At 35.8% G+C, this 27965-nt stretch overlaps 1 protein-coding gene across 1 annotated transcript in view; it reads left to right on the top strand.

Annotated features, from left to right (window-relative positions):
• NUDCD1 (NudC domain containing 1) overlaps positions 1–27965 on the top strand; it is a 75345-nt gene that overhangs the window by 4061 nt on the left and 43319 nt on the right. Inside the window, exons 2-4 of the mRNA XM_019467848.2 lie at positions 9076–9230; positions 23224–23409; positions 26944–27124. Of these exons, the coding sequence (XP_019323393.1) occupies positions 9076–9230; positions 23224–23409; positions 26944–27124 (522 nt within the window). The remainder of the gene's footprint in view (positions 1–9075; positions 9231–23223; positions 23410–26943; positions 27125–27965) is intronic.

Genomic DNA, 27965 nt, shown 5'->3' with positions numbered 1-27965 from the left:
ATGAGTCGGACGCTTAACCAACTGAGCCACCCAGGTGCCCCGAGATTAGTTTGTTTAAAAATTGTCATTTCTGGAGATGGTGAGGTATGATTGAGGAGCTCCTCTTGGCAACTTGATTTCTTTTATACTACCCAAGGAGTTTACATTATTTCAGCAAAAACATTAGTGGATGGTGTGTGAAGCTTTGCATTTAGAATCTGAGGTTGAAGATGTGCTCTCATCTTGAGGAGTTTTAGTACTGGCTTATTTTTATTCTCTTATTTTAAATAATACTAGCAAATTGTTCTAAAGTTCCCTTTGCTATATAAACAGTACAACTGTCAGTTTGTGTTTTTCTTTTTCTCCCCAAATTTTATTTATTTTGAAAGAGAGAGAGAGCATGAGCAGGGGAGGGGCAGAGAGAGAGAGAGAGAGAGAGAGAGAGAAAGAGAGGGAGAGAGAGAGAGAGAAAGAGAGGGAGAGAGAGAATCGCAAGCAGGCTCCATGCTGTCAGCACAGAGCCAAACGCAGGCTTGATGAGATGAACCCATGAGATCATGGCCTGAGCTGAGATCAAGAGTCAGGCACTTAAGTGACTGAGCCACCCAGGCGTTCCAGTTTGTGTTTTTCTATGCTAAAGAACAAGCAAAAAGTTTTATAAAGTTTATTTATTTATTTGACAGAGAGCATGAGTGGGGGGAGGGAGAGAGAGAATCCCAAGCAAGCTCTGCGATGCCAGCACAGAGCGCAACTTGGGACTTGAACTCATGAAACGGTGAGATCATGACCTGAGCTGAAACCAAGAGTCGGATGCTTAACCGACTGACCACCCAGACACCCCTCTAGGCATCTATTTTATACAGATCTTCCTCTACTTAAAATGGGCACTTCCTGTGCCCTTCTGTTACTAGCACTCTGTTCCTCCACATACCCCTTCAGTCCCTAAGCAACTGCCGCTAGTTCTCTGTTGCTATAAATTAGTGTGCATTTTCTAGAGTTTTACATACATGGAATTACACAGTATGTATTCTTTTTTGTCTTGTTTCTTTTACTCAGCATAATTACTTTTACCTCGTGCCTGCGTAAGAGAAGGATATTGAAATCTCTGACTACGATTGTAGATTTTTCTTTTTTCTTGCAGTTCTGTTCATTTTTACTTCATATATTTTGAAGCTCTGTTATGTTGCATAAACACTATTGATTATTATGTCCTCACTCCAGCTCTTTTGCTAAATATTACCATAATGTGTGTATTTGTTTCCACCTTTTAACTTTTAACCTTTTGTGTTTTAGTATCTAACATGTATTTCTTACTGGCAGAAATAGTTGAGTCTTGTTTCTTTATTCAGCCTGACAATCTCTACCTTTTCATTATGCTGTTTATATTTGATGTGATTATTGATTTTTTTTTTAGTTTGATCTTTCATCTTGCTAGTGGTGTTCTGTTTGTATTATCTACTCTGGGAAAATGGAATTTTCCTTTTTTTTTTTCATTTTGTCCATTTCCATTTTTCTTCCTTCTTTTGGGTTGAGTATTTTCTTTTTTTTTCTTTTCTAAAATTTTTTAAATGTTTATTTCTTTTTGAGAGAGAGAGACAGAACACAAGCAGGAGAGGTGCAGAGAGACACACACACAGAATCAGAAGCAGGCTCCAGGTTCTGAGCTGTCAGCACAGAGCTGGACGCAGGGCTTGAACTCACCAGCTGTGAGATCATGAGCTGAGCCCAAGTCAGACACTTAACTGACTGAGCCACCCAGGCGCCCCTGGGTTGAGTATTTTCTTAAGAATTCATTGTTATCACATTTCTTGGTTTACTAGCTATCGCTCTTTGTATTTTACTAGTTGCTTTAGAGTTAATGGTATACATCTTTAAAGATTTTTTTTAATGTTTATTTATTTTTGAGAGATAGAATGCAAGTCAGGGAGGAGCAAAGAGAAGGAGAGACAGAGAGTCTCAAGCAGGCTCTGTGCTGCCAGTGCAGAGCCCAATGTGGGGCTCAAACTCATGAGTCATGAGATCAGCACCTGAGTGGAAACCAAGAGTCAGATGCTTAACTGACTAAGCCATCCAGGTGCCCCAATATAATACATCTTTAATTTACTGCATGGTATGTTCAAATGATGTTGCACTTTGCTCATAATATAAGACCCTAAAATAGTATACTTCTGTTTCTTTCCTCCTGGCCTTTATGCTATTGAATTTGTATTTTCAAAAGACATTTTTGCCATATGTAGGATTCTAGGTTTATACCTTTTCTTCTTTCAGTACATTTGACCCTTGAATAATGTAGGTTTGAAATATGCAGGCCCATTTATATGTGGACTTTTTTCAGTAAATATAGTGGAGGACTGTAACTGTGTTTTCCTTATGATTTTCTTAATAGTATTTTGTTTTTTCTAGTTTATTTTAAGACCACAGTATATACTGCATATACAGAATATGTGTTAACTGTGCTATTGGTAAGATTTCTGGTCAACAGAAGGCTATTAGTAGTTAAGTTTACAGGGAGTCAAAAAGTTATATGTGGATTTTCGAGGTGCTAGGGTCAGTGTCCCTTACCCGTGTCATTCAAAAGTCAAATGTACTTTAAAGATGTTGCCCCACTCTCTTCTAGCTTTTATTGGTTCTGATGAGAAAGCCGGTGTTTTCCCATCTTTATTCTTTTATACATGACATGTGTTTTTTCTCTTTTGCATTGCTTTTGAGCAGTTTGATTACGTTACCTTGCTGTGGTTTTTTTTCTTCATGAATGTTGTGCTTTTGAGTTTGTTGGTCTGTCTAGATCTGTGGGTTTATAGTTTTCAAGTTTGTAAAATGTCCAGCCATTATTTTTTTTTTCTTCCTCTTCTTTATTTTAAGGAATCCAGTTGCCCATTTGTATCTTTTATTTTTATTGTTTTGAAATTTATTTTTGAGAGAGAGAGAGAGAGAGAACACAGAGAAGAGGCATAGAGGGGGGAGAGAGAATCTCAAGCAAGCTCTGGGCTAACAGCACAGAGCCTGACACAGGGCTTGATCCCATGGACTGTGACATCCTGACTGAGCTGAGATTGAGAGTCAGACATTTAACCGACTAAGCCACCCACACACCCCCAGTTGCCCATTTTTAGATTGCTGGAAATTGACCCCAGGTTATCAGTGCTCTTGATTTTTGTGTGTTTTTTGCATTCTTTTTTTTCCTCTACTTTATTCTGGATAATTTATATTTTCATGCCTTTAGCTTCACTGTTGTTTTGCAGTGTCTGATTTGTTGTTATTCCCATCATGTGTATTTTTCATCATAGATGTTGTAGTTTTCATCTTTTACATTTTTCATGTCTGTTTTTAATGTATGGAATGTACATTTTACGTCTTTTTTGTCTTTGTTGTTTTGGACAATGGAATGTACTTTAATATAATAACTCAGTGTTCTATTCTGCTAATTATAACTTATGTATCAGTTATGTTGAGCTTCTGTTGATTGATTATTCTCTTCATTGTGGTTTGTTTTTTTTTTTTTCCTCTTTGCCGAGTAACATTTGGACACTAGAAATTGTGAATTTTACCTTGTTGGCTGGAGAATAGATTTATATTCTTCTAAATCTTCTTGAACTTGATTCTGGGTTACAGTTGAGTTACTGGAAACATTAATTTCATTTAGTCTTTTTTTTTTAAATTTTTTTTTTTAAGGTTTTATTTATTTTTGAGACAGAGAGAGACAGAGCATGAATGGGGGAGGGGCAGAGAGAGAGGGAGACACAGAATCGGAAGCAGGCTCCAGGCTCTGAGCCATCAGCCCAGAGCCCAACGCGGGGCTCGAACTCACGGACCGCGAGATCGTGACCTGAGCTGAAGTCGGAGGCTTAACCGACTGAGCCACCCAGGCGCCCCTCATTTAGTCTTTTTAATGATTTGTTACACTGGTCTGGAGCAATGCTCAGTCAAGGGCTAATTATTCCCCACTACTGAGACAGTACTTTTCTGTGTATTCTACCCATTATCCCGTGAATTAGGTGTTTTCTCCATTCTTCCTGTTGGTAACAGTCACAGTTCTGAGCCTTGTGTGAGTGCCCAAAACTTCTCTCTAATTCTAGAAGAGGTAGAAGAGAATGGAATAATAAGCAACCATGTGAGAATTAACCTTGGACAGCAGAAGAGAAATAGGAAAATCACACTTTTCTTTCTTCATATATACCATATAAAAAGTATGGTATTTGTTTAGAATACCATTTACATGTTTAAAGTTAAGCTTGTTACTAATTTCATAGGACAAGTATTACTGATTTTCATTACAGATGAGGAGATGGGGTGGAAAGGCTAGTAACTTAATAAAGCCACTTGACACTGGCAAATCAGACTCCAAAGCTCATGCCTTTTCTAATGATCTATGGGCTATTTCTTCAGGGGAGGGAGAATAGAAGCCGGTGAAGATTTAGGCTATAGTTGGACTAAAGGAAGAAAAGAGCTATGTCACTGTTGGATTTATGTAGAGTTTACTGTAAAATTGATATCTGCTCTTAGGGTGGAAAATATGGGGAAGAGTGGTAGATGACTGTATTAATTTTTGCAGAAACATTGTATAAAATAGGTTAGTGGGAACAATGCTCTGAATTCTATTTCTGCTGTGTTCCATAAATCTTGCTTCAGAATTCATGATACAGACTTGCACAGTAGTTACAGTTTTAGTTTTGCTCTCTACAGTTTCAGTTACCCATGTCAACTGCAGTGTAGAAGCAGAGACGATCCTCCTTCTGACATACTGTCAGAAGATCAGCAGTAGCCTAACACTATATCACAGTGCCTGTGTCATTCACATCACTTCATCTGATCATACAGGCATGTTATCATCTCAAGTCATCACAAGAAGAAGGGTGAGTACAGTACAATAAGATATTTTGAGAGAGAGACCACATTCATGTAGCTTTTATGATAGTATATTGTTACAATTGCTTTATTTTATTATTAGTTATTAATTTCTGACTAGGCCTAATTTACAAATTAAACTTTATTATTCGTATGTATGTATAGGAAAAAACAATATATATAGGGATCAGTATCTGATTTTAAGCATCCACTGGGGATCTTAGGACGTATGCCTTGCAGATAAGGGGAGTGGGCTGGGGGGCTACTGTACTCTTGTTTTTTTTTTTGTTTTTTGTTGTTTTTTTTTGCATTTTTATCTTTTTTTATACACAAATAGCAAACTCAGTAAGTAACTTGGCCAGAAGACTTAATTCATTGGGTATGATTAAAAGATAAATAATCTAAGAAGTGACCTCCGTAAGTTAACATTTAATGTTCTTTGCCTTTACCCCTGCTTTTTTAAAAGTACTATACTTTGCTTCTATCGGTATTAGAATGAATCATATTTAATTGGGTCAAAAGAGTTGAATATTGGCAATTTCACGTGGTTCAATGTAGTAGTGTATTTTGAAAGGACAAGAAGCAGTAATTGTAACCATTGTTAACGCCATTACAAGGATCATGTCTGTTTTATACTTACTAGTGTTATATCCACTGCCAAGCACAGTACACATAGTAGATATTCAGTACATAATTTATGAATGAGAAATACAGGTTTTTGAGGTTTCATACAGGTTTTGTAAGAAATTTAGGTAAAGATGGGGCCCCTGGGTGGCTCAGTCGATTGGGTGCCTGACTTCGGCTCAGGTCATGATCTCGCATCTGTGAGTTCAAGCCCCACGTTGGGCCCTATGCTGACAGCTCAGATCCTGGAGCCTGCTTCAGACTCTGTCCCTCTCTCTCTGCCCCTCCCCCGCTCTCACTGTGTGTCTCAAAAATAAAATAAAAACATAAAAAAAAAGAAATTTAGGTAAAGATTAAGGGAAATTTTCTTCTTGTCAGGCCCTAAGTTCTTTTTAAAAGACTGAAAGAGAAGGAATTTTTAGCAAAGCTCTTTTATTTCTAATGCAAGATAATAATAAATAATAAAATTTTTACTACTCTGGCCTCTTAGCCTTCTGTTAAAGAGGTTCCCCTTCCACTATTTCCACGAACCCAGCAGAGATTTAATACTCCTTGCTTTCCCCCTCCTTTCTTGGGAGGCTTTCCACTGCTTTTGCCTTTCAATTACTCTGCCTCTCCTTTTATAAACTCAAGGTGGTTGACATGAAAAATGCAATGATAACTTCACCTTTCTCATTTGAGGCCAGAGATGCAGCTTTTTTCTATATACTAACAGCTTTTACAAACTATTAAGTATGTAATATGCCCAATCCTCATTTCTGTGTCCAAATAACTTACATAAATTATCTTGTCAGAATGCAACAACAAAAGACTTAGACTATATCATAGTCATCTAATAATAGTTTTCCAGATCCTTATGTTCACAGATGAGAGGTTGTAATAAGGCAGAGGGCTAAGAAGCCTCTTGTTTGGGATTGCCCGGGGGCTTTGGCACAGATATGAAGTAAATGTATTTGTCGTGTCATTGTCTAGTATTATTGCTTTGGGCCATTATTTTACCATGTACATTTCTTGCAGTATTGAGTTTCATCCACACAGTGGTGCTAGAAAACCAAGAATTGGTGATTGTTTCCCTCCTAATCAGTGGAATATGTACTTCTAACTGTTCCTTATAAAATAAATACTTCCTTGAATCATATAATAGCAATTTCCTCAACCTTCATCAAATCCATAACTAAATTTATAATGATTTTATGGCATAAACCTTGAAAATAAAACACCCGGGGCACCTGGTGGTTTGGTCAGTTAAGCATCCGACTTCCTCTCAGGTCATGAACTCTCAGTTTTTAAGTTCGAGCCCCGTGTTGAGCTCTAAGCTGACAGCTCAGAGCCTGGAACCTGCTTCAGATTCTGTGTCTCCCTCTCTCTCTCTTCCCTTCCCCCACTCATGCTCTGTCTCTGTCTCAAAAATAAATGAACTTTAAAAAAAATTGAAGAAAAAAACCCAAGTTATTTTATCAGCAGAATGGGTTTATTTGGGATTATTAGAGAATTGTAATTCGGGACATGCAAACTTTGGCAAAACCATCGGCAAGTCCAGCAAACAAAGGAGAAGAATGTTATTTTATGGAGAAGGAGGAGGAAGTTGGGAAGAATTGTTTTGAATAAAAGAAAGTCATTGGAGAACAGCAAAACTACAGGGTAATGTTGATTTCTCATTAGCTATGTTACAAGAGTAGTCCCGCTTCTTGTAGGAGATGCAGTGTATATCTTTTCCCTGTTGGGGCCTGTAATTGAAGATTCTTCTATTGAATATTCTTCTGTTGTGGTCTGCAGTTGCCAGTTCTTCCTGTAACTGATGTTGAGTGGTGGGGGTTCCCCCTTCTGGCCTCCCTTCTTTCTGTACTTCTAGTGAGAGTTCCCTTTATTAATATTCACAGTGGATTTTACCTTGCTTTGCTTTCGTCTGTGTTACATATTGTACTTATAAGTAATCTTTTATAAATTTGAATCTGAACTTTACTCTTCTGCTTAAAAACTCTTAAATGAATTACATTAAGTTTACCGATAAAGACAAGGTCTTTCATGATCCAATTCCTTCCTAGTTCCCTAGCTGTTTATCTGTAGCCTTTTCTTGTACAGTTCTCCATGGTGCTTTGTAGTTAGCCATCTTTTGTTTCTTTGAACACAAATTTTTCCTCCTGCTTTTGTCTGCTTTTCCTTCTGCCTATGATAAGTAGGGGTGTGTGTGTGTGTGTGTGTGTGTGTGTGTGTGTGTGTGTGTAGATATATTTCTTCATAAGTTAACTTTACCTTATATCCTTTCTAGCGTGGGTCATATTTCTGAAAGCTTTCATTAATTCGCCTCCTCCACAGATCAGTGCCCAGTGTTATGGTACCCAGTAACTTTTTCTTCCAAACATTTATTGCAGTTTCATTATATATTTACTTATGAATTATTTGACTAATGTCCATTTCCTTACTGAATCATGAGTGCTGAAGAGGTAGATTCTGTGCTCTTTGCTCATCATTGTGTCATTGGTGCCTATTGAATTATTGCTGAATGAATCAGAGAATAAATATAAGTCGGCCAGGCCTCAAAGCAGGTAATAGAAGTAGGAACAGATGAACATTATGGAAAAAAAAAGAAAACACTTGAAATTAGAATACAGTAAGTTGAGTTTTATATTAAGGTAAGGTATTGGCCCAGCATAGTTTACTTTTATATTTTCTGTCAGAGCAGAAATTAATTCTACGTCATGGGCAGCCCTGAGTGGTAAGGGTTCCTATCTGCATGTGAAGGAAGGTAGAGTGAGATTACATTTAGCCGAATAAAATTATGGAAATAGTAAAGAGAGTGGATCTTAAAAGTTCTCATCACAAGAAAAAAATAACTAGGTGACGGATGATGTGTTAAGTAAATTTACTATGCTGATCATTTCACAATATGTTCGTATATAAAGTATATTATGTTATACACTTTAAACTTACACAGTGTAATATGCCAATTATATCACAATAAAGGTGGAGAAAAGTAAAATAAAGTTATGGAAATCGCTTAATGCCCAGTGCAAAACACTGTTCTTCAGGAAGCCTCGTTTCTAGTCCAGGTAGAATATTTTGTTCTGTACTCTTGGGAAAAATTTGATAAAACATTGGAGAAATCACCATTTGTTCTTACATTTATTTCCATAATTATGAAACAAAATAATGAAAACATTCTCTATTTCTTAATGTGTGGTAAAAAAAAATTAATGAGATATAGAGATGAAAGAAATGAGATATAGAGATATAGAGGTGAAAGCATTTTAAAAACTATAAAAACTCTACATAAAATGGACTTAATATTTGCCCCAGAGACAGGAAATCCTCCAATTTTAGAATTTCCCCATTCTTTTTATTCATAATTATAAGGAAGAGGTGCCTAAAAGAAAAGATGTTATGGCATGAAAAACCCTATCTCTTATGGCCACTGTCAGGGATCATGCCAGTTTGATTCATTGTTTATCCTCTACACACAGTGCCTAGTGGGTGTCTAAAAATTGTTTTAGAATAAATAATATAGTGAATTTGTTCTTAAAGCCTTTGTGATTAGCATTCTGTGATTTCTTCACCTTGTGAGCATTCTGCAGAAAGAAATAATCAAAAGTGAAACCTGTATTTATGTTTATTCTTCTTGTATTTCAGCTGTGGCAGAAGTAAAACTTCGAGATGATCAATATACACTGGAACACATGCATGCTTTTGGAATGTATAATTACCTACACAGTGATTCATGGTATCAAGACAGCGTCTACTACATTGATAACCTTGGAAGAGTTATGAATTTAACAGTGATGCTGGTAAGAAAAATACCTGTAATAAGAGGATTTTCCAATAAATCTGATTCTTAATTTTCATTTTTAATCTGATGTCCAGGGGCACCTGGGTGGCTCAGTTGGTTAAGCGTCCGACTTTGGCTCAGGTCAGCTCAGAGCCTGGAGCCTGCTTCTGATTCTGTCTCTCTCTCTCTCTCTCTCTCTTTTGCCCCTCCCTTGCTAGCACTGTCTCTCTCTGTCTCTCAAAAATAAACAAATATAAAAAAAAAAAAATCTGATATCCAGAGAATTGAGGTACACATATCTTTAATCTATGGAATCCTATTGTTAATCTATATAAAGCTCTGTTCTGTTTAATTCAATTTTAATTTTTCCCTTTGTTCTTATCACTTATTATTCCCCTCCACACCCACCAATGAGCAACAATTCTAATGGATTTTATAAATCAATATTAATGTAACTGTTCATGTCTGCTTTTTCTAATGTGAAGTATTAACTCTGACTATGACAGTGAATTTGTTTATTTTTTCTTTTAATTCTTGCTTTATGTATTTTTAATCATGCTAATTGAGGCACAAACATTTTGTCTGCTATGGATTTGTCCTTTTAGCATTATGAAATGCCCTTTTTATCTCTAGACTCTGGGAATGATTTTTGTTTGTCTTAAAATCTTCCAATATTAATATAGTGTGATAGCTTTTTTTATTAGTAGTATTCATCTTTTTCTGTCTTTTTTCTTTCACTTTATCAGTGTTGTTGTTTTTAGTCTGATGCCTTAGACCACTCAACCATCCTAACATGACAGTGTTGTTATTTTTAAAATGTGTCTCTTATAAACAACATATAGTTGGGTCTTGTTTTGTATCTAGCATGACAATCTGTCCTTTAAATGAAGGGCTTAGGACATTTATATTTAATGTAATTACTGATATGGTTGGGTTTATGTTACCATTTTCCTGTCTTTTCAGTTTGTCCCATCTGTTCTTTGTTCTTTATCCCTTTGTTCCTACCTGTTTTAGAATTAGTCAAATTTTCTTAAAATTCCATTTAATTTTCTCTTGGCTTTTTATCTAAACCTGTTTGTACTATTATTTTTTTTTTAATGGTTAATGTAGAGATTGTAGTATTCATCCTTAAATGGTAATAGTCTGCCTCTAACACTAAAACTTTATGGTAGTAATTCCTTCTATTTCCCTTTTACCCTTCAAGCTATTTTTGTCCTATATTTTACTTCATATGTTGTAAATTCCACAATAGATTGTTAATGTATTTGCTTTAAACGGTCAGTAGAATGATAATAGCTTCCTAACTGCTCTCTGCTCTTTCTAGCACACCTCTACATTGCATCTACAGAATCATGGATTGAATTTTTTTTTATTCCACATGTAAGATTAATAGGTTATTTGTCTTTTCTGACTTATGTCACTTAGCAAGATGCCCTTAAGGACCGTCCATATTGTCGCCAAGGGCAAGTTTCATTCCTTTTTATGGCTAAATAAAATATTCCACTTTTTATATAATGACACATTTCCTTTACCCATTCATCTATTGATGGACACTTAGGTTTTTTGTTTGTTTTTTGACTATTGTAAATAATGCTGCAGTGAACATAAGGATACATGTATCTTTTCAAGTTAGTGTTTTTATTTTCTTGGGATAAATATCCAGAAGTGGAATCACTGGGTCATAGGGTAGTTCTATTTTTACTTTTTGAGAAACCTTCATACTGTTTTCCATAGTGGCTGCACCAGTTTACATTCCCACCAGCAGTACATGAGAATTTCCTTTTCTCCACATCTTTTCCAACACTTGTTACTTCTTGTCTTTTTGATAATAACCATTCTGGTAGGTATGCAGTGGTAATCTCATTGTGGTTTTGATCTGCATTTCTCTGATGATGAGTGATATCAAGCAAGTTTTCATATAGTTGTTGGCTGTCTCTAGGTCTTCTTTGGAAAAATGCTCAGATGCTCTGCCCATTTTTTAAGCATGTTTATTTATTTATTTTGAGAGAGAGCAGAGCAGGGGAGGGGCAGAGAGAGAATCCAAAGCAGACTCTGTGCTGTCAACGCAGAGCCTGATGCGGGGTTCAAACTCACAAACTGGGAGATCATGACCTGAGCTGAAATCCAGAGTTGGACGCTTAACCGACTGAGCCACCCAGGCACCACTCCCATTTTTTAATCAGATTTTTTGTGGATTTTTTTTGGGGGGGAGGGTGGGTTGCTATTGTATAAGTTCTTTATATATTTTGATACCCTATGATTTGCAAATATTTTCTCTCATTCCCTAGGTTGACTTTTCATTTTGTTGATCATTTCCTTTGCTTTGCAGAAGCTGTTTAGTTTGATGTAGTTCCACTCATTTATTTTTGTTTTTGTTGCCTTTGCTTTTGGTGTCAGATTCAAAAAATCGTTGCTAAGACCAATGTCAAGGAGTTTACCACTTATGTTCTCTTTTGGTAGTTTTATGGCTTCAGGTTACATTCAAGTCTTTAATCCAGTTTATTTTTGTGTATGATATAGGGGTCCAGTTTCATTCTTTTGCATGTGGCTGTCCGGTTTTTTGAAGACCATTTATTGAAAAGGCTGTCTTTTCCCTAATGTATACTCTTGGCTCTTTCATTGTAAATTAATTGATCATATATGTGTGATTTTATTGCTGGACTCTGTTCTGTCTCATTGACCTCCACTTCCATACTGTTTTGATGATTGTAGCTTTGTAAAGTATTTTGAAATCAGGAAGCATGATGCCTCCAGCTTTGTTCCTTCTTTCTCAAGATTGCTTTAGTTTTTTGAGGTCTTTTGTAGTTCCATACAAATTTGAGGATTGTTGTATTTCTGTGAAAAATGCCATTGGAGTTTTAATTGGGATTGCGTTGAATCTGTAGATTGCTTTGGGTAGTATAGACATTTTAACAATATTGATTCTTCCAATCCATGAGAATGGAATATCTTTCCATTTATTTGTGTTTTCTTGTAAATTCTTTTTATTAGAGTCCGGTGTGTCCTTCCAGAGGTAGTTTGTTTTTTCTGTATGTCTGTTTTTTATTTTTTTTAGCAAGTGTAAACACAAAGTGATCTATTTTTAAAATACAAACTCCTCATTGGTATATACAGTTTATTGTGCTCTTCTCTCCAACCTTGTGTTTTGCCATTTTGTACACTAGTCTCTAGCAATACCAACTCTTGCAGTTACTGAGACATGCCCTGTATCCTGTTGTCCTCTGCTCATTTTTCATGTGATTAACTCTACCTGGAACATTTTTTCTTAGTTCTTGCCAGGTTGCTTCCCGGTCTTTACTTAAGACCTAGCAAACCATCTCTTCTATTAAGCTTTCCCTGACATCCTCACTTTGCTCCTCTGGGAATATTCAAACCATTGGCTCTCAGATCTATGTGGACTTTTAATTCCTTCTAGGCCAGAGGTTTGCAAGACTTTTTCTGCATAGGGCCAAATAATAAATATTGTACAGTTTGTAGGTTAGACAGTCTTATGTCACAACTGCTCGGTTTTGGTGTGGTAGTGTGAGAACAGCGTTAGACGATATGTAAATGAATGAATGTGACTGCATTCCAAGCTCATTGACTATAGTTTGCCAACCCTTGGTCTAGGCCCTGGGTTTTTCTTATTTTTCTATAATCCTGCCATCAAGCAGAAGATTTGGTCAGTATGTTTGTTGAAATAACAACAACTGTTTAAAGCTTGTTCTTATCCTTTGTAGTTGTCTTTTCATTCTTGATAGGATCTTCCTCTTCTTATTTCTTCTCTGGGTTCAGGTATGAGTCTGGTTTATTGAGATAAATAACTTTACTGAATAATAAATATTTACTTCTATATTATATATACTTAGTTATATATTTTTATTATACGTATAAATATCTATTATATGTTACAAATATATACTTTATATATATTCCTCAGCAAACATTTATTGAATGCTATTATGCTTAGTAGCCACATACACAAATAAATTGATAACATGTAACAGTGGAAGTAGGGATAAGATGCAGACCTAGTACAGAGGAGGAAATGATAAATGTTGAGAGATGAAGTGTTCCAAGAAGTTTCAGAGGAGTTGTCACTTTAACAGAATTTTGAAGGATCAGTTAATTTGCCATGCAGATTGAGGCAGCTGTGTCTGCACATGACTTAAAAGGCACATTCAGCAAACTTCCACAGGCACATGTGTGCACTACAGGCACTCTAGATTGGTTTGCTAAAACACAGTGTATGTATGGAAGGACCAAAATAGTATGTATGCAGGCTTTGGTTGGAGATGAGGATGGCAAGGTGAGCAGAAGCCAGGGTGTGAAGGGAGGGAGGAACAGTCATGTGTTAAGCCAAGAGAAATATTAAAAAGATAATTGATTCTTTGATTCATTTTTGTACTATGCTTGGCTGGGAGAGGATATGGTAGGGTCACAGTTTTGGGCCAGAAGCTTGGTTTTATCAGTTTACTTGTTGATAACTGTGATTTGGGATACTAATTTCCAATTTAAATCACAAGATTGATTGGAAATGTGGAAAGAAAGTTTAATGGTAGCATTTGAAATCCTATAAGCAGTGTGGACTGGTCAATATAGTTTTCTTCTCCCATTGGAAAGTTTTCAAAGGAAATCAAATACTGTAAATTAAAAAAATTTTATTAAAAAAATTTTTTTGGTGTTTATTTACTTTTGAGAGAAAGTGCACATGCGCACAAGTGGGGGAGGGGCAGAGAGAGAGTGAGAGTGAGTGAGAGAGAGAGAGAGAGAGAGCGAGAGAGAAAGAGAAAGAGAGAGAGAATCCAAAGTAGGCTTCAGGCTCTGAGCTGTCAGCACAGAGCCCAATGTGGGACTCAAACCCAGGAACTGTGAGATCATGACCTGAGCAGAAGTTGGATGCTCAACCAACTGAGCCACCAGGAACCCCTCAAATACTGTAATTTTAATAAGAGTGCTTATTTGACATGGAATCTGGACAAAGACTAATATGTCTTTGATCCCTTTTCCTGACCTATTTGCTAGCTTCTGTGGACATATTAGAATAACTAGTTACAATTCCTTATTTAGTTTAGTTTCTCTACTTATAGGCTCATTAAAAATAAAAACACTGTATACATACACACTCTATATACACTATGTACTAGGATAGTCTGTACATATGAGCCAAATGCCTGACATACATGTGCAGTGTATTATTACCTATACATGATTATACATGCCCATACTCTACATATGCATAACTTGTATTTTATTGTGTCTTTTAACTTTAAGGGCTTTTATATTTTTTAGATTCTGTTGTGTTTTGTTTTTTTAGGAAGACAAATCTAATATCTGTAAATTCCCTAAGAATACTGACTTCCAGAGCCTAACTCAGTCACATAGTCTGATTTGTACTATTCACTGAATCTTCAACATATTTATTGAATACCGGCTATATGTTACACATTGTCATAGGCACTGGGAATTCTGCATCATACAAAATAGTCTCTTCCAGTTTATTAATTCACAGCAGAATATGAACTACAGTTGACCCTGAACAACACTGGGAATCTGAGCATTAAACCCCTCCTCCACTGTGCAATAGAAAAGTACTAGTTTTGACTCCCCCAAAACTTAACTAATAGCATACTGTTGACCAGAAATCTTGATTAACACATATTTTATATGTTGTATGTATTGTATACTGTATTCCTACAATAAAGTAAGCTAGAGAAAAGAAAATGTTACTGAGAAAATCATAAGAGAAAAAATAGGTTTACAGTACTGAATTGTAAAACATTCACTTATAAGTGAACTGTTGCAGCTCAAACCTTCATTGTCCAAGGGTCAACTGAATTTCTTTCTCTTGCTTCCCCAGTTTGAACTTGACATTGAAATAACAATCTCTTTTGTTCAAAAAAGTATACACCTTTCCATATGTATAATGTATATTTAAGTTTGTTTAGCTTCCTGATAAAATTAGGAAGTTTTTGTTTTTAATTTTTATTGACAAGCAATAAGGTATCATAATTTAGAACACAGGGCTTGAAAGTTTCCTTTCAAGAAGTTGCTTTCTTTCATAGTTCTCATTTATCATCTCATCCTTGAACTCTTTGAGCACTTCATATGCATTCTCTGTTTAGCTAAGGTCCTTGAATTATTCAGTATAATAGGGGCGCCTGGTGGCTCAGTCGGTCAAGTGTCTGACTTCGGCTCGGGTCATGATCTCACATTTTGTGAGATTGAGCCCCGCATTAGTCTCTGTGCTGACAGCTCAGAGCCTGGAGCCTGCTCCAGATTCGGTCTCCCTCTCTCTCTGCCCCTCCTCTGCTCACACTCTGTCTCTCTCTCTCTCAAAAATAAATAAACATTTAAAAAAAAAAAGAAAGAAAAGGTGTATAATACACACTCTAATATTAATTTATTAGATCTTGTAATGTATTAGATCTTGTATGGAAAAGACCTACCGTATACCTTTTTTTTTTCAGCTGGTGAGGTGACACTATGTTTGAGGATCCCTGGCTCCAAATTTTAGTTTTTGCAGGTTTATCTCCTGGGCTGGAGAGTTGTCCCCAGAGAGGAGTCCTCTAGGTTCTTGTCTGAGGGGTATAAGGCATGATCCTGTTTTCTGAGATGCAAGCAAAAGGAAAAAGTTTGTGGTACCATCTTTTAATATGTGGGGATCTAACTCATTCCCCTCTTTTCTTTCAGTAGAGTTCTTTACCCCTATGTTTAGCTGGGCCTGGTGGCCAGAGTCAGTCTAGTTAAAATTAGAGAAATCTCCAGTTTTTTCCTGCAGTGGGGAATTTATATTGTTTTGGAGAGAAATGGTATTTTTATGATTTTTTTTTCCACCCCAGAACATGGTATGTCTTTCAATTTATTTAGGTATGCTTTTATGTCCTTAAGTAAGAGTTTTATAGTTTTCCTTTGACTTTATGCTCATTTTATTAAATTTATTCTTAAGAATTTTGAGGTTTCAGCCCATTGTTAATAAAGTTTTGCTATTTTTTAGATGCTTATTGTATAAACATTGAAATAACAGCCACCTTATTTGATAATTTAGTAATTTTTACTTACTCCCATTTAGGTTTTCAAAAGGTACAATTATATCATCAGCAACAAGAAACAGTTTTATCTCTCCTTTTCTAATGTTTTTGAACATGGAAATAACATTCCCCTGCTATTCCATTTTTGTCTTATTGCTGTTACAAGATAGAACCTCTGAACAATGTTGAATAATAATGGGGGTTGCAGGTATCCTTGTTTAGCTCTTGATTTTAATTATAATGGCTTTTAAATTCACTTAAGAAAATACTGTTGGTTTTGATAAATAGCCTTTATTATTTTATTTTATTTTTTTTAAATGTTTGTTTATTTAACACTTATTTATTTTTGAGAGACAGAGAGAAACAGAGCATGAGTGGGGGTGGGACAGAGAGAGAGGGAGACATAGAATCTGAAGCAGCTCCAGGCTCTGAGCTGTCAGCACAGAGCCCTATGTGGGGCTTGAATCCACAATCCATGAGATCATGACCTGAGCCAAAGTCAGACACTTAACCGATTGAACCACCCACGTGCCCCTTCATTTTTTTAAAGTTGCTTCCTTCGGTTTCTGTTCCGCTGTATTTTATCAAATGCTTTTCAGCACCCACTTACTGTTAATGATTATATGCTTTTCGTTAATTATCAATGTAGTGAATTAAATTGATACATTTATTAAATTGCTTAATTTCCTGGGATAAACCTTTTTTGGTAAGAATATATTCTTTTCATACAATATTGGCTTCTATTTTCTGATATTTTATTTTTCAAATATTTGTACTTTCACAAATTATAGTGGTTTCTTTAATTTTTTTTTTGGTGAATATGTCAGAATTTCATTAAAGTTTTGCTGGCCTAAAGGAGAGCTTTCTGGAGCTAGAACAATTTAAGATTGGAATGATCTATTCCTTATATGTTAAATAAAGATCCTTTTTGGACCTGTCTTCTATCCCTTTGTCCTTTTCAGTGTTAGTCTTCCAATTACCTATCCAATTTATTCTATGGTAATTGGTTTAGTCAAACTCTGTTTTCCGGGTAATTTTGTAATATATTTTTTTGTTAGAGAAGATCATTCATTTCTTTTTAAGTTTTCAGATTTGTTGCTATAAATTTGCATGTTCATGCTCTTAAGATTATCTTCTGTTTTTCCTTTCTCTGTCCTTTCTTTTTCCTTAATCAAACTTTAGAAGGATATTTTTATTATTTTATTTTTAAAGACCCATGTCTGGGATTGTTTTAGTTTTTTCTGCTTAGTTCAGTTTTTGTCTTTGGTTTTCAAAGTGTATGTAATGCACATCAGAATCACTTGGAGTAATTGATAAAAAGAAAGGCTAATTTAAGTTTATGGTTCTTCAAGATTCTGATTCAGTATGTTAGGTTGGTCATGGTCTGAGAATCTGCATTTTATCAGGTATGTTAAATGACTGTGGTCCAGTGACCACATTTTTTTTTAAATGTTTATTTACTTTTGAGAGAGAGACAGAGACAGAGCGTGAGTAGTGGAGGGGCAGAGAAAGAGGGATACACAGAATCCGAAACAGGCTCCAGGCTCTGAGCTGTCAGCACAGACCCCGACACGGGACTCGAACTCGGGAATGGAGAGATCATGACCTAGGCTGAGTCAGATGGTTAACCAACTGAGCCACCCAGGAGTCCCATCAGTGACCAAGTTTTGAAAAACTCTGCAACTGTGGTGTAGAAGAATACCGTGCTTATTTTTCAGATCAGTAGCAAGAAATTGACTTGCTGTTTGAAGTTATGTGTTGGAGAAAGGTGGAGAGTGTTAGCCACTGGCTACACATTTGCTTTTTTTTTTTTTTTTTTATTTTTAAGCAGAAAAGTTGTTCTGATACCCATTTTTCTGTCTGATTTTTGTGTTTTTGTTTCTGTCGTTGTTTTTTGTTTTGTTTTGTTTTGTTTTGTTTTTTTGAGTCAAAGGCACACATGCACAAAACCCTGAGAGGTTCTTTTGCTGTGGCTGGTTTATAAATAACTCCCACTTCCCCTTTGTTAAATCTGCGCTAAAAGGAAATCCACGTGTCTGACCTTGAGATGTCGTCAGGAGTCAGCAGATGGCAGCAGTTCCCAACACACAGGTTTATAGAGGTGTTCTACTTCCAAGTCAGTGTGATTTGTGTGTTTATAGTCCTCAATTTTATAGAAATGCCAGTTGGGTGGAAGAGTGCTTTTAAGAAGTCGAAAATGCCTTTAAGAAAGCAAAAAAAAAAAAAAAAAAAAAAAGTTCTTAAAATTTAATTCTTATGTTGTCATTTTGTTAGGTATTAGGACCTCTTTTTAAATAATGTGTTTTGTTTCTTAATATTTAGAGAATTCATTCAGTCTTTATGTTTCCATTTTTCTGAAAAACTACTTTGTTTATCTTAAAGAAGTGTGTAATCTCATAGTGCGTCTTTAAATTGCACTTAGAATGGGAGGAGAGTTAGTGGATTCCATATGAAACCAGCATTTGTGAGGCTTTCTTTGTCATGGACTTAATGACATGCCTGCCTTCACTGCTTGTTAGTCTAGCTGAGGTGCCTGCCAGTGTCTCCAGATTAGCATCTCTAAACCTGCATTTTACCTTATTTTCTACAATTGCATTTATTAATAGGGAGCCACTTATTTACCCGGTTAAAGACAAAAATAAAAAGGGAAGAGTAAGGTTGAACTATATGTTCTTCATGAATTATTAAAAGTTTTGTTTTATATAGAGACATTATTCATTCAAATTCCACTTAATGAAACATCATTTTTTTAAGCTTTAGCATAAAAAAGAGAAAGGGAAAAGGAAAAAGGATGTTTTGTTTTTCTTTCAAATAAGCTTAACAGTTATTAGTGATGAAAGCCTTTCTCCAGAAAAGATTACTTCCTTATAAAAGGGCAAAATTTTAAATGTCCGTGTGTAATAATACTAGTAAATGGCTTCCTTGCTTAATTTTGCTTGATCATTTTGCCTTGAACTTGGGTAGTGCTTTCTGTAAACGTATGTGTGTTAGAAAAATGCCTCGTCAATTCAAACCTCATCTTCTTAGCTGTTAACTAAGAGGCCCTCAAAGTCCTGTTTAGAGATGTTTTTCTTAAATACATCCATTTCTTAAATACAGTTCATATATGATTTACTGTGTCATTTATATACACTATATTGACCTTATAATTTTTGTATTACATTTTATTTACCCAGGAATTTAATTAAAAATTTTATATAATGTGTTAGCCTGAAGAAAAACTGAATATGGTAGTTGCATTCATAATGTTTTGTTTGTTTTTTGTTTTGTTTTGCTTTGTTCTTGTGTGTGTGTGGGGGGGGAGTATTCCAGAAATTGCAGTGAGATCTGAGGTATCATTTGTTTAGAAAAACTTGGATAGTGGTTTCTTCTCAAGAAAGTGTGGAATACAGGAGAGACAATTTTTGGACTGGGGTCAACCAGGATTTGAATCTTAGCCCTGCCATTTTCTTACCAGTGGAATTCTAGGCAAATTATTTAATATTTTTGAACAGAGCTCTTTTTCTCTTAAAGTGTGCATAATGATTTCAATTTCGTAAGATTTTGTAATAGTTGAATGAGATGGCAAAAAGTCAAAGCACTTATTTAATATAACACTTGTACATGTAGTCATTTAGTAAATGTTCCATTCATCAATGAAATTTTAATTCTTCTGCAATTCAGCTGTGAAATGTTACTGCAGAATTATTTTCAATAGGTTTGAATATAGTTAAATAAACCTTTTTTTTTTTTTTTTTTTTTGGTCTGGAAGAAGAAAATGATTGGGTGGGACTAAAACATTATAGATGCCAGTATCATAAAGCATTATTATGAGGACACTTTGTAAAACTGTCAATGGAAGTTATTCAGAAATAATTTAATACTCTAAGATTTACAGAAGAAAATATTTTTATTGCATACAGTCCATTTAAAATTAGATGTACCCTTTGAGACTTAGATTTCAAAAATTAGGAACATTCAGATTGCTTTCACTTAAACTATCATTTAACTAATGTAAGAGAGATACTGTGTTTTCTTTTGTATTTTAATTTATTTTAGCTTATATTTATATATTTGAATGTCTTAGTCATTATATTGGATATGAAATCGTTTATCTGATGATTAGACTTCCAGCAATCTCAGTTATCTGTAACCTTACATTTAAAAGAAATTGGTTTAGGGGGGTTCAGTTGGTTAAGCGTCTGACTTCTGCTCTGGTCACGATCTTGCTTTTCATGAGTTCAAGCCCTGCATTGGGCTCTGTCCTGTCAGCCGGGAGCCTGCTTTGGATCCTCTTTTCTCCTCTCTCTCTACCCCTTCCCCCCTCATTTTCTCTCTCTTTTTCAAAAATAAATAAGCATTAAAAAAAAATAAAAGTGGTTTAAAACAACCTTCATGATTCTGTATGAAGTGAAGAATAGTGATTTAACAGGCTCAAGCTCTGTGTAAAGATCTTTTTTTCCTTTCTAACAGACTAGCGTGTGTCTGTATACACCTTATTCTGTGCTGTCATACCACAACATTTAGTTCCTTAAACATATATGGATTCTTACTGTATATATTCTGCATCCTTTTTTTCCAGTTACTATTTTGGAGATCTTTTTAAATCCACTTCAGTGTATTTAACAGTTGTTTGGTATTCCAAAGGATGGAATTTTACAATTAACCATTCCTTCCATTCCTTCACCAATGCTCTCCAGACAGAGATGCCAGGTACTCATCTGTAGTTGAACACGTATTTATGACGTTTTACAATAGAAGAGAATCCACACCATGGAGAACCACATAGTGTTTCAGTAAGAGGATGTTAGAAAGGATTATAGGATTGGGCTTGTATTAGGTGATTTTTTTTCTGCTTAATTTTTTTTAACCTTAGTTTTCCTACTCATATTCTTTTTCCAGTTAAACATTTTGAGTGATAATGTATTTCTGGTTGAGTTGTTAAAGCTGTTTATATGCTATCGATACTAGTCCTGTGTTATTTTTGTGGCAAATATTTTTCTCCCTGTCTCCTACATGTCTGTTATTTTTCACAGGAAGACTTTCTCCACCCTGAGATTAAAATATGATTAATCTTCTAACAAAGTTACTTTACTTTTTCTTTAAAACATTTATATTTTTAATTTATCTGGAATGTGGAATTTGTGCACGCTGTCGGGGAGAGTAATTTTTTTCCAGAAAATCTCTAGTATTTGTTGACCGCTCCATTTTTTTCTCACTAAATGGAAATACCGCATGATGTTCTAAATGCCTACGTAGGCATCAACCTGCAGTAAAATATCTCTTTATTGACTCCATTTAACTGAGTGACTGGAGTAACTGGTATTCTCTATTTCTTCTATTTAATATACTGATTGAAGCCCAAAGTAAGCTTAATGTTTACTGCTAGTAGGCCACTCAGTACTTCTATGCTAATAACAATTCTGTTTCTGCTAGTGAAGTTTTACATCACTAATACTCAGATTTGGTCATTCTAAAATCCTTCTGCCGGCTGTGCTTGTCATTGTATTTTCATTATTTAATCAGTATTGTGTAAATCAGTAAAATATGAATACAAAAAGAAGGGAAGGTGCCATTTCAAAGAAAACTAAACTGGATGCTTTAGAAAAAGACAGTGGGTCACTACAAAACTTGTGGCTAGTAACAACATTTTGTATGGTTTACTTAAATTTTGTTAATATATACACAGATCTAAGTAATTATAGGAACAGAAAATGAAATACATGAATCAAGAATTATTTTGGGCCTGTAGGAAAATCTGTTAACTGAAAACTAAAGCTATACCACCACCACCACCAACAAATTATTGAGCTGAGTACATTTTGATGTATAAGGTGAAGTCTGTTTCCTGAAGTGTAGACCTTTTGGTTTTTTTTTTAAGTTTATTTACTTATTTTTAGAGAGAGGGAGAGAGCGCCAGCAAGGGAGGGGCAGAGAGAGAGGGAGAGAGAGAATCCCAGGGAGGCTCTGCGCTGTCAGTGCAGAGCCCCATGCAAGGCCTGAACTCAAACTGAGATATCACGACCAGAACCAAAGTCAAGAGTTGGATGCTTAACCAGCTGAGCCACTTAGGTGCCCCAGAAATGTAGACCTTTTTATATATTTTCTTGTAAAACATTTTAATGATGGAGCCATCTTACAGCTTTAAATGGTAAGGATATAGATAACAGTAAAAATATGTTAACAATAACCTAAGTTGTTAATAGTCTAAATGTCTAGGCTGATGTCTAGGGAGGCATTTAGAACATGATGTAGTATTTCCAGTTAGTTAAAAATACTGATCGTTAACTCTAAACTTAAGAATGAAGAGGGACACCTGGGTGCTCAGTCTGATTCTTGATTTCAGCTCAGGTCATAATCATGGTTCCTGAGTTTGAACCCCACGTGGAGCTCTGCACTGATAGTGTGGAGCCTGCTTGGGATTCTGTCTCCCTCTCTTTCCACCCTGCACTTAACTCTCTCTCTCAAAAATAAATAAATAAACTTAATTAAAAAAAAGAGAAGAATGAAGACCGGATTACTACAATGTATTAGTTGTCTGTTGCTGTGTAGTATCTTACTTCAACATGTAGTGACTTGAAATAAAAAACATTTGTCATCTCACTCAGTTTCTGTAGGTCAGAAATCAGAGTGGCGTAGCTGGGTGGTTCCTGTGAAGGTTTCTTATGACGTTGTAAGCCAAGATGTCAGCCTGGAGAGCTGTGATCTCAAGGCTCAACTAGGGCTGAAGGATATACTCCCAAAACAGCTCACTGTGTGCTGGTTATTGTCAGGAGCCTTTATGCCCTCTCCATGTGGGTCCAAGAGAGCAAGATAGAAGATGTGATAGAAACTATGACCAAGTTTGAGAAGTCACATACCATCACTTCAGTCATATTTTATTAGTTAGAAGAGAGTCGCTAGTACACCTCATCCTCTAGGCACCTTCTCTTAAGAGACTAACCAGTACACTGCAGATATTTATTCTGTGTATAGGGATGAAGGGGAGGAAGGATTCATTAATAATGTTGGGCTTCTTTTTAGGATACTGCTTTAGGAAAACCACGAGAGGTGTTTCGACTTCCCACAGATTTGACAACCTACGACAATCGCCTTTGTGCATCTATCCATTTCACATCTTCTACCTGGGTTACCTTGTCAGATGGAACTGGACGATTGTATCTCATTGGTACAGGTGAACGTGGAAATAGTGCTTCTGAGAAATGGGAGGTGCGGTTTTTGTTATATATTTTTAAGACTTATGCAAAGTCTGGAAAGTATATATAATATAGACCTTAGTGATTTTGAAATAACACTTTCTGGGCATAGCTTATATGTGATCTCTTTGTTTTTATAATATATCATGTTTTGGAAATTTTTAATTATATAGTATGTACCTTTTACACAACTGATACGTTAACCATTTCTGGTTTGATCAGGGGTTGTTGCAAGTTGTCAAGAATTGCATTCATATTTTCATCGCATGTTGAGTGCTTTATATGTGTGTAAAGCAGTACCCTAAGCATTGGTATTGCCTCCTTCTTGAAGAAGAGATAGCCAAAAATTACATTGGAATATCTTTTCTCCTTTACTCATGTTATATTTGCTGATATCTTTATAAGCCCAGCACACTTCTGCATAACCACTCTGCTTGCTGTCTGGTAAGTTGCCATTGGTCAGTGAGTTGACCAGAGTATTCCCCATTTAGAAAAATACACTGTGATACGCATATAGTAATGTGCCAGTCTCTAAGATACTATTTTTATTTGTTTTCCTTTTTTTTTTCTTTTGTTTGTTTATTTTTGAGAGAGAGTCTGCACTTGCGTGCCCGCACCAGTGGGGTAGGGGCAGAGAGGGGGGGGGGTACAGAGGATCTGAAGCAGGCAGGGCTCAGACTCACGAACTATGAGATCATGACTTGAGCTGAAGTCAAGACGCTCAGCCTACTGAGCCACCTAGGTGCCCCTATTTCAGTTTTCTTAAAGCAATGTAATATTTTAAAAAATTATTTTTTTGAGAGGTAGTGAGACAGAGCATGAGTCTGAAGCAGGCTTCAGGCTCTGAGCTGTCAGCACAGAGCCCAACATAGGGCTCGAACTCACGAACCGTGAAATAATGACCTGAGTCGAAGCTGGATACTTAACCGACCGAGCCACCCAGGCGCCCCAACAATGTAACATTTTTAAATCTAAGGGGCAAATTAGGATTTTAGTAAGTAAGGAATTAATTTCTCCAGAGCCACAGTTTTTGAAGGTGGGAAAGAATGACACAGAGTTATACTAATAAGTATATTGTGATACTTCTTTCTAAATCTCAGCAGCTGGCCTTTAGTTCCAGGTAAACAAACATGAACTTAATAAATATATTTATATCTTATAAAAGATTTTTATCAGATCAGATACCTACAAAGATCAGGCTTTAATTATTTGAGAAAAACCAAGAAGGCCTTAGAACCAAATGGCTTACCTTCCTAAGTTATATTAAATGGTATACTACCAAATTGTAGTAATTCAAAAAACTAAACAAAAAACATGATAAATAACCAGAACAACGATACCCTGTTTAGAGGGGACCTTTGCAGGCCTTTGTAGTGGCAGATTCAGATATTAATTGGACATTGTGACATTTTCTGCTTTGGCCTCCAGTGATAATTTTTTTTTTCTTTTTTTCTCCTTCCTTCCTTCCTTTTTCCTTCTTTTCTTTCTTTCTTTCTTTCTTTCTTTCTTTCTTTCTTTCTTTCTTTCTTTCTTTTTCTTTCTTTCTTTTTTTCTTTCTTTCTACTGAGGCAGTGTGGTATATAGCATAGCTACCTGAAACACTTGGAAGGAAAGTGATGGGCAGGAGAGATATGAATGAGAACTTATTATTATCAAGCTGTGGATTCAGTTGGTTTTGATCAGGAAGAGACACACTGACCGAACTCACCTTCAGCTTAAAAATAGCACCACATACTCTGCCAGAAGGAAATTCATATGGGTTTATAATTTATTTGGTTTCTGCTGTGTACATCCCCATGGTGCATATTAGTTTTTAGTAATATTTTTTAAATCATAAATTTAAATCTACTTCATGCCCTCTTTAGTATACGCTGGTGTAATGAAATAAGCACACTCTGAGATGTTTGCAGTGAGTAATAGTTTTAACTGGGGTCTGGGAAGAGGGGGAATGGGATAGGGTTTGGACTTGGGCTTTCACTGAGGTGGGAGGGATACTGTGGAGTACTGGTCACTTTAAGAGAAGCAACTTAGGAGAGTTTTGAGACTTTGGGGAAATTAGTGTAACAGAGGAGGCTAAAGGTGCGAGTGGTTAGGGGGCACAGTAGAGCATACGGGGGCCAAGGAAGGGCAGTGATGACTGAAGTGTAGGAAGAGAAACAAAGGGAGATAGGAAGACTGCCTGCTTTACAGATGTGTTACCTCTAGTATGATGGGTTGCTGTGTATCAGCAGTACCACGTTTGAGTTGCTAGGCTCGTTAAGGAGACAGGAGCCTTCAGCCTAACCATTTATAAAAGTTTAGACATCGACTCCGCGGTCTCATTCCACCCCTTTCACTCACATGAGAGATAGAGAAGAGGAGGAAGCAATAAACTAGCTATTTGTACCTGACAAAACTCAACCATTTTTCCTTCCTCCTTTTTGTCTCCCAATGTCAACCAACTGAAACCTATCTTTATCATCTCAGTTTTGAGTATGTGAGGTATTTTTGGTTGTTACTGCTGTTTTCTGTTTATGGAAGACTGTAGAATGGATTCCAAAGGTCTACTATTTGGATAATTTGAGAAGAGGTGCTCAAACATTTAGGGAAATTGACATTAAAGCACACTTTTCTTTATAAGGCTTTCAACTAGGAACAGATAGTAAGAGATTCTAGATAAAAGGATTTCCCCCCCCCAGAAAAAGTTTTTTTTTTTTAAACTAATTTTTGTCATTTGGATGTTTTCCTTCAACTCATTTATTTGAAAATCTTGCTTAGCCGACAGTCTTAAAATATCTTTGATTTGTTATTTACTCTTAAATAAAATACAGTAGTCTTTTAGATTATGTGTTGTGATATAAAAAAGAATTTAAGATTTTATGTCTCTATGATGCCTAAACTTGCTCTTTAAAAAGAAACTTTATTTAAATAGAGTTTGTTGAATTATAAGTTTTTTATTATAACTTTTAAATGTAAATGGGATCTTTTGTTTTAGAGAAATAAGAGTTTTAGTGATATGTTCTCCAATTCCTTTGCCTCTGACCTTTGCAGACTTCCAGGAACAAACAGGAACAAACCAAAACAAAAACAATAGGAAAAAAACATACACACGCACATGCGCACACCTGTGCACCAGTATGCACAATATTCAGAAAGTAAGAGGAACAAAGGAAAAATAAATCATATATGAGATAGGAGAAGAGACGAGGGAGACCTGCTTCTCTTCTGTAGAGCACTGTAACTTGGTAATTCTTTTCTAGGAGGTCACTTCTAGTTCTCTTTCTCCTTTTGATGCTGTTTGGATGCCTTATTGTTTACCTTGTTTTTAAGCCAAGAGTACTGGCCAGTTTTCTCTGTGAAATAAATAGGTGTCTTTCAGAAGTTCTTTTTCAAAGAATATTAGTTGAACTTGCAACCTTTATTTAAAGGCTTTTCGCATTTTTCTACTCCTTGTAATAAATAGCATCCAATTAGTTGTTATATTGTCAGAATTTTGTGCATTCCCGCTGTGCTGTGTTTGTAATATGTACATTTATGTGTGTGTGTGTGTAATCTTTTTTTATTTTAGATTATGTTTAATGAAGAGCTTGGGAATCCTTTTATCATAATTCACAGTATCTCATTGATGAACGCTGAAGAACATTCAATAACTACCTTACTTCTTCGAATAGAGAAAGAAGAATTGGATATGAAAGGAAGTGGATTCTACGTTTCTTTGGAGTGGGTCACTATCAGTAAGAAAAATAAAGGTAAAATGTAACTACGATGTGAATCCACAGGGGTTGGTGCCATTTAGTAGATTTTGAAATGCAAAGCTGTTCCTGTAAATGCTGTTGTTGCTGTGATTCTAATACCCCACATCTAGTGGGATGAATTCCTATAGATAATTTCTCCTCAGGTATATATTGTTATAGAAACAATAACTTGCGGGGTGCCTGGGTGGCTCAGTCAGTTAAGCGGCCGACTTCGGCTCAGGTCGTGATCTCGCGGTCCGTGAGTTCGAGCCCCGCGTCGGGCTCTGTGCTGACAGCTCGGAGCCTGGAGCCTTCTTCCGATTCTGTGTCTCCCTCTCTCTCTGCCCCTCCCCCCATTCGCGCTCTGTCTCTCTGCCTTTCAGAAATGAATAAATGTTAAAAAAAAAAAAGAAAAGAAACAATAACTTCCACAGTCAGTTATGCCTTTTTGTATAAAAGGAGACATTCTTACGTAATTTTGAAAGAATTTAAAGTGTATAATTTCAGTATATGCAAGACTGTACACATATATTCTAATGTGTATATGTATCACATACAAGGATTATATATATAATTAAATGTAAATTATAAATTGTAGAAAAGTCTTGACTCTTGGGCTGTTTAACTATCAGACTTCTAACTTGGACATTAGAAATTATTTTTCACTGTATTAATTAAGATTCCTTTAATGGTGTGGCCTTGTTCTTCACCAGTGCTTAGTTCTTACTATTGTTGAAAACTAAGGGAGCTTGTTTCCATGACTCTCTGCCCTTTTTCTAAGTTTTTATTAACTTACATAACTTACGGGCCTTAAATTACAGTTGACCCTTGAACAATAGGTTTAAATTGTGTAGTT

The sequence above is a fragment of the Panthera pardus genome, unplaced genomic scaffold, assembly GCF_024362965.1.
Source record: "Panthera pardus isolate Hobbes unplaced genomic scaffold, ASM2436296v1 HiC_scaffold_7, whole genome shotgun sequence".
In the NCBI taxonomy this organism is placed as follows: Eukaryota; Metazoa; Chordata; class Mammalia; order Carnivora; family Felidae; genus Panthera; species Panthera pardus.
This window is presented reverse-complemented; position numbering and strand designations above follow the sequence as displayed.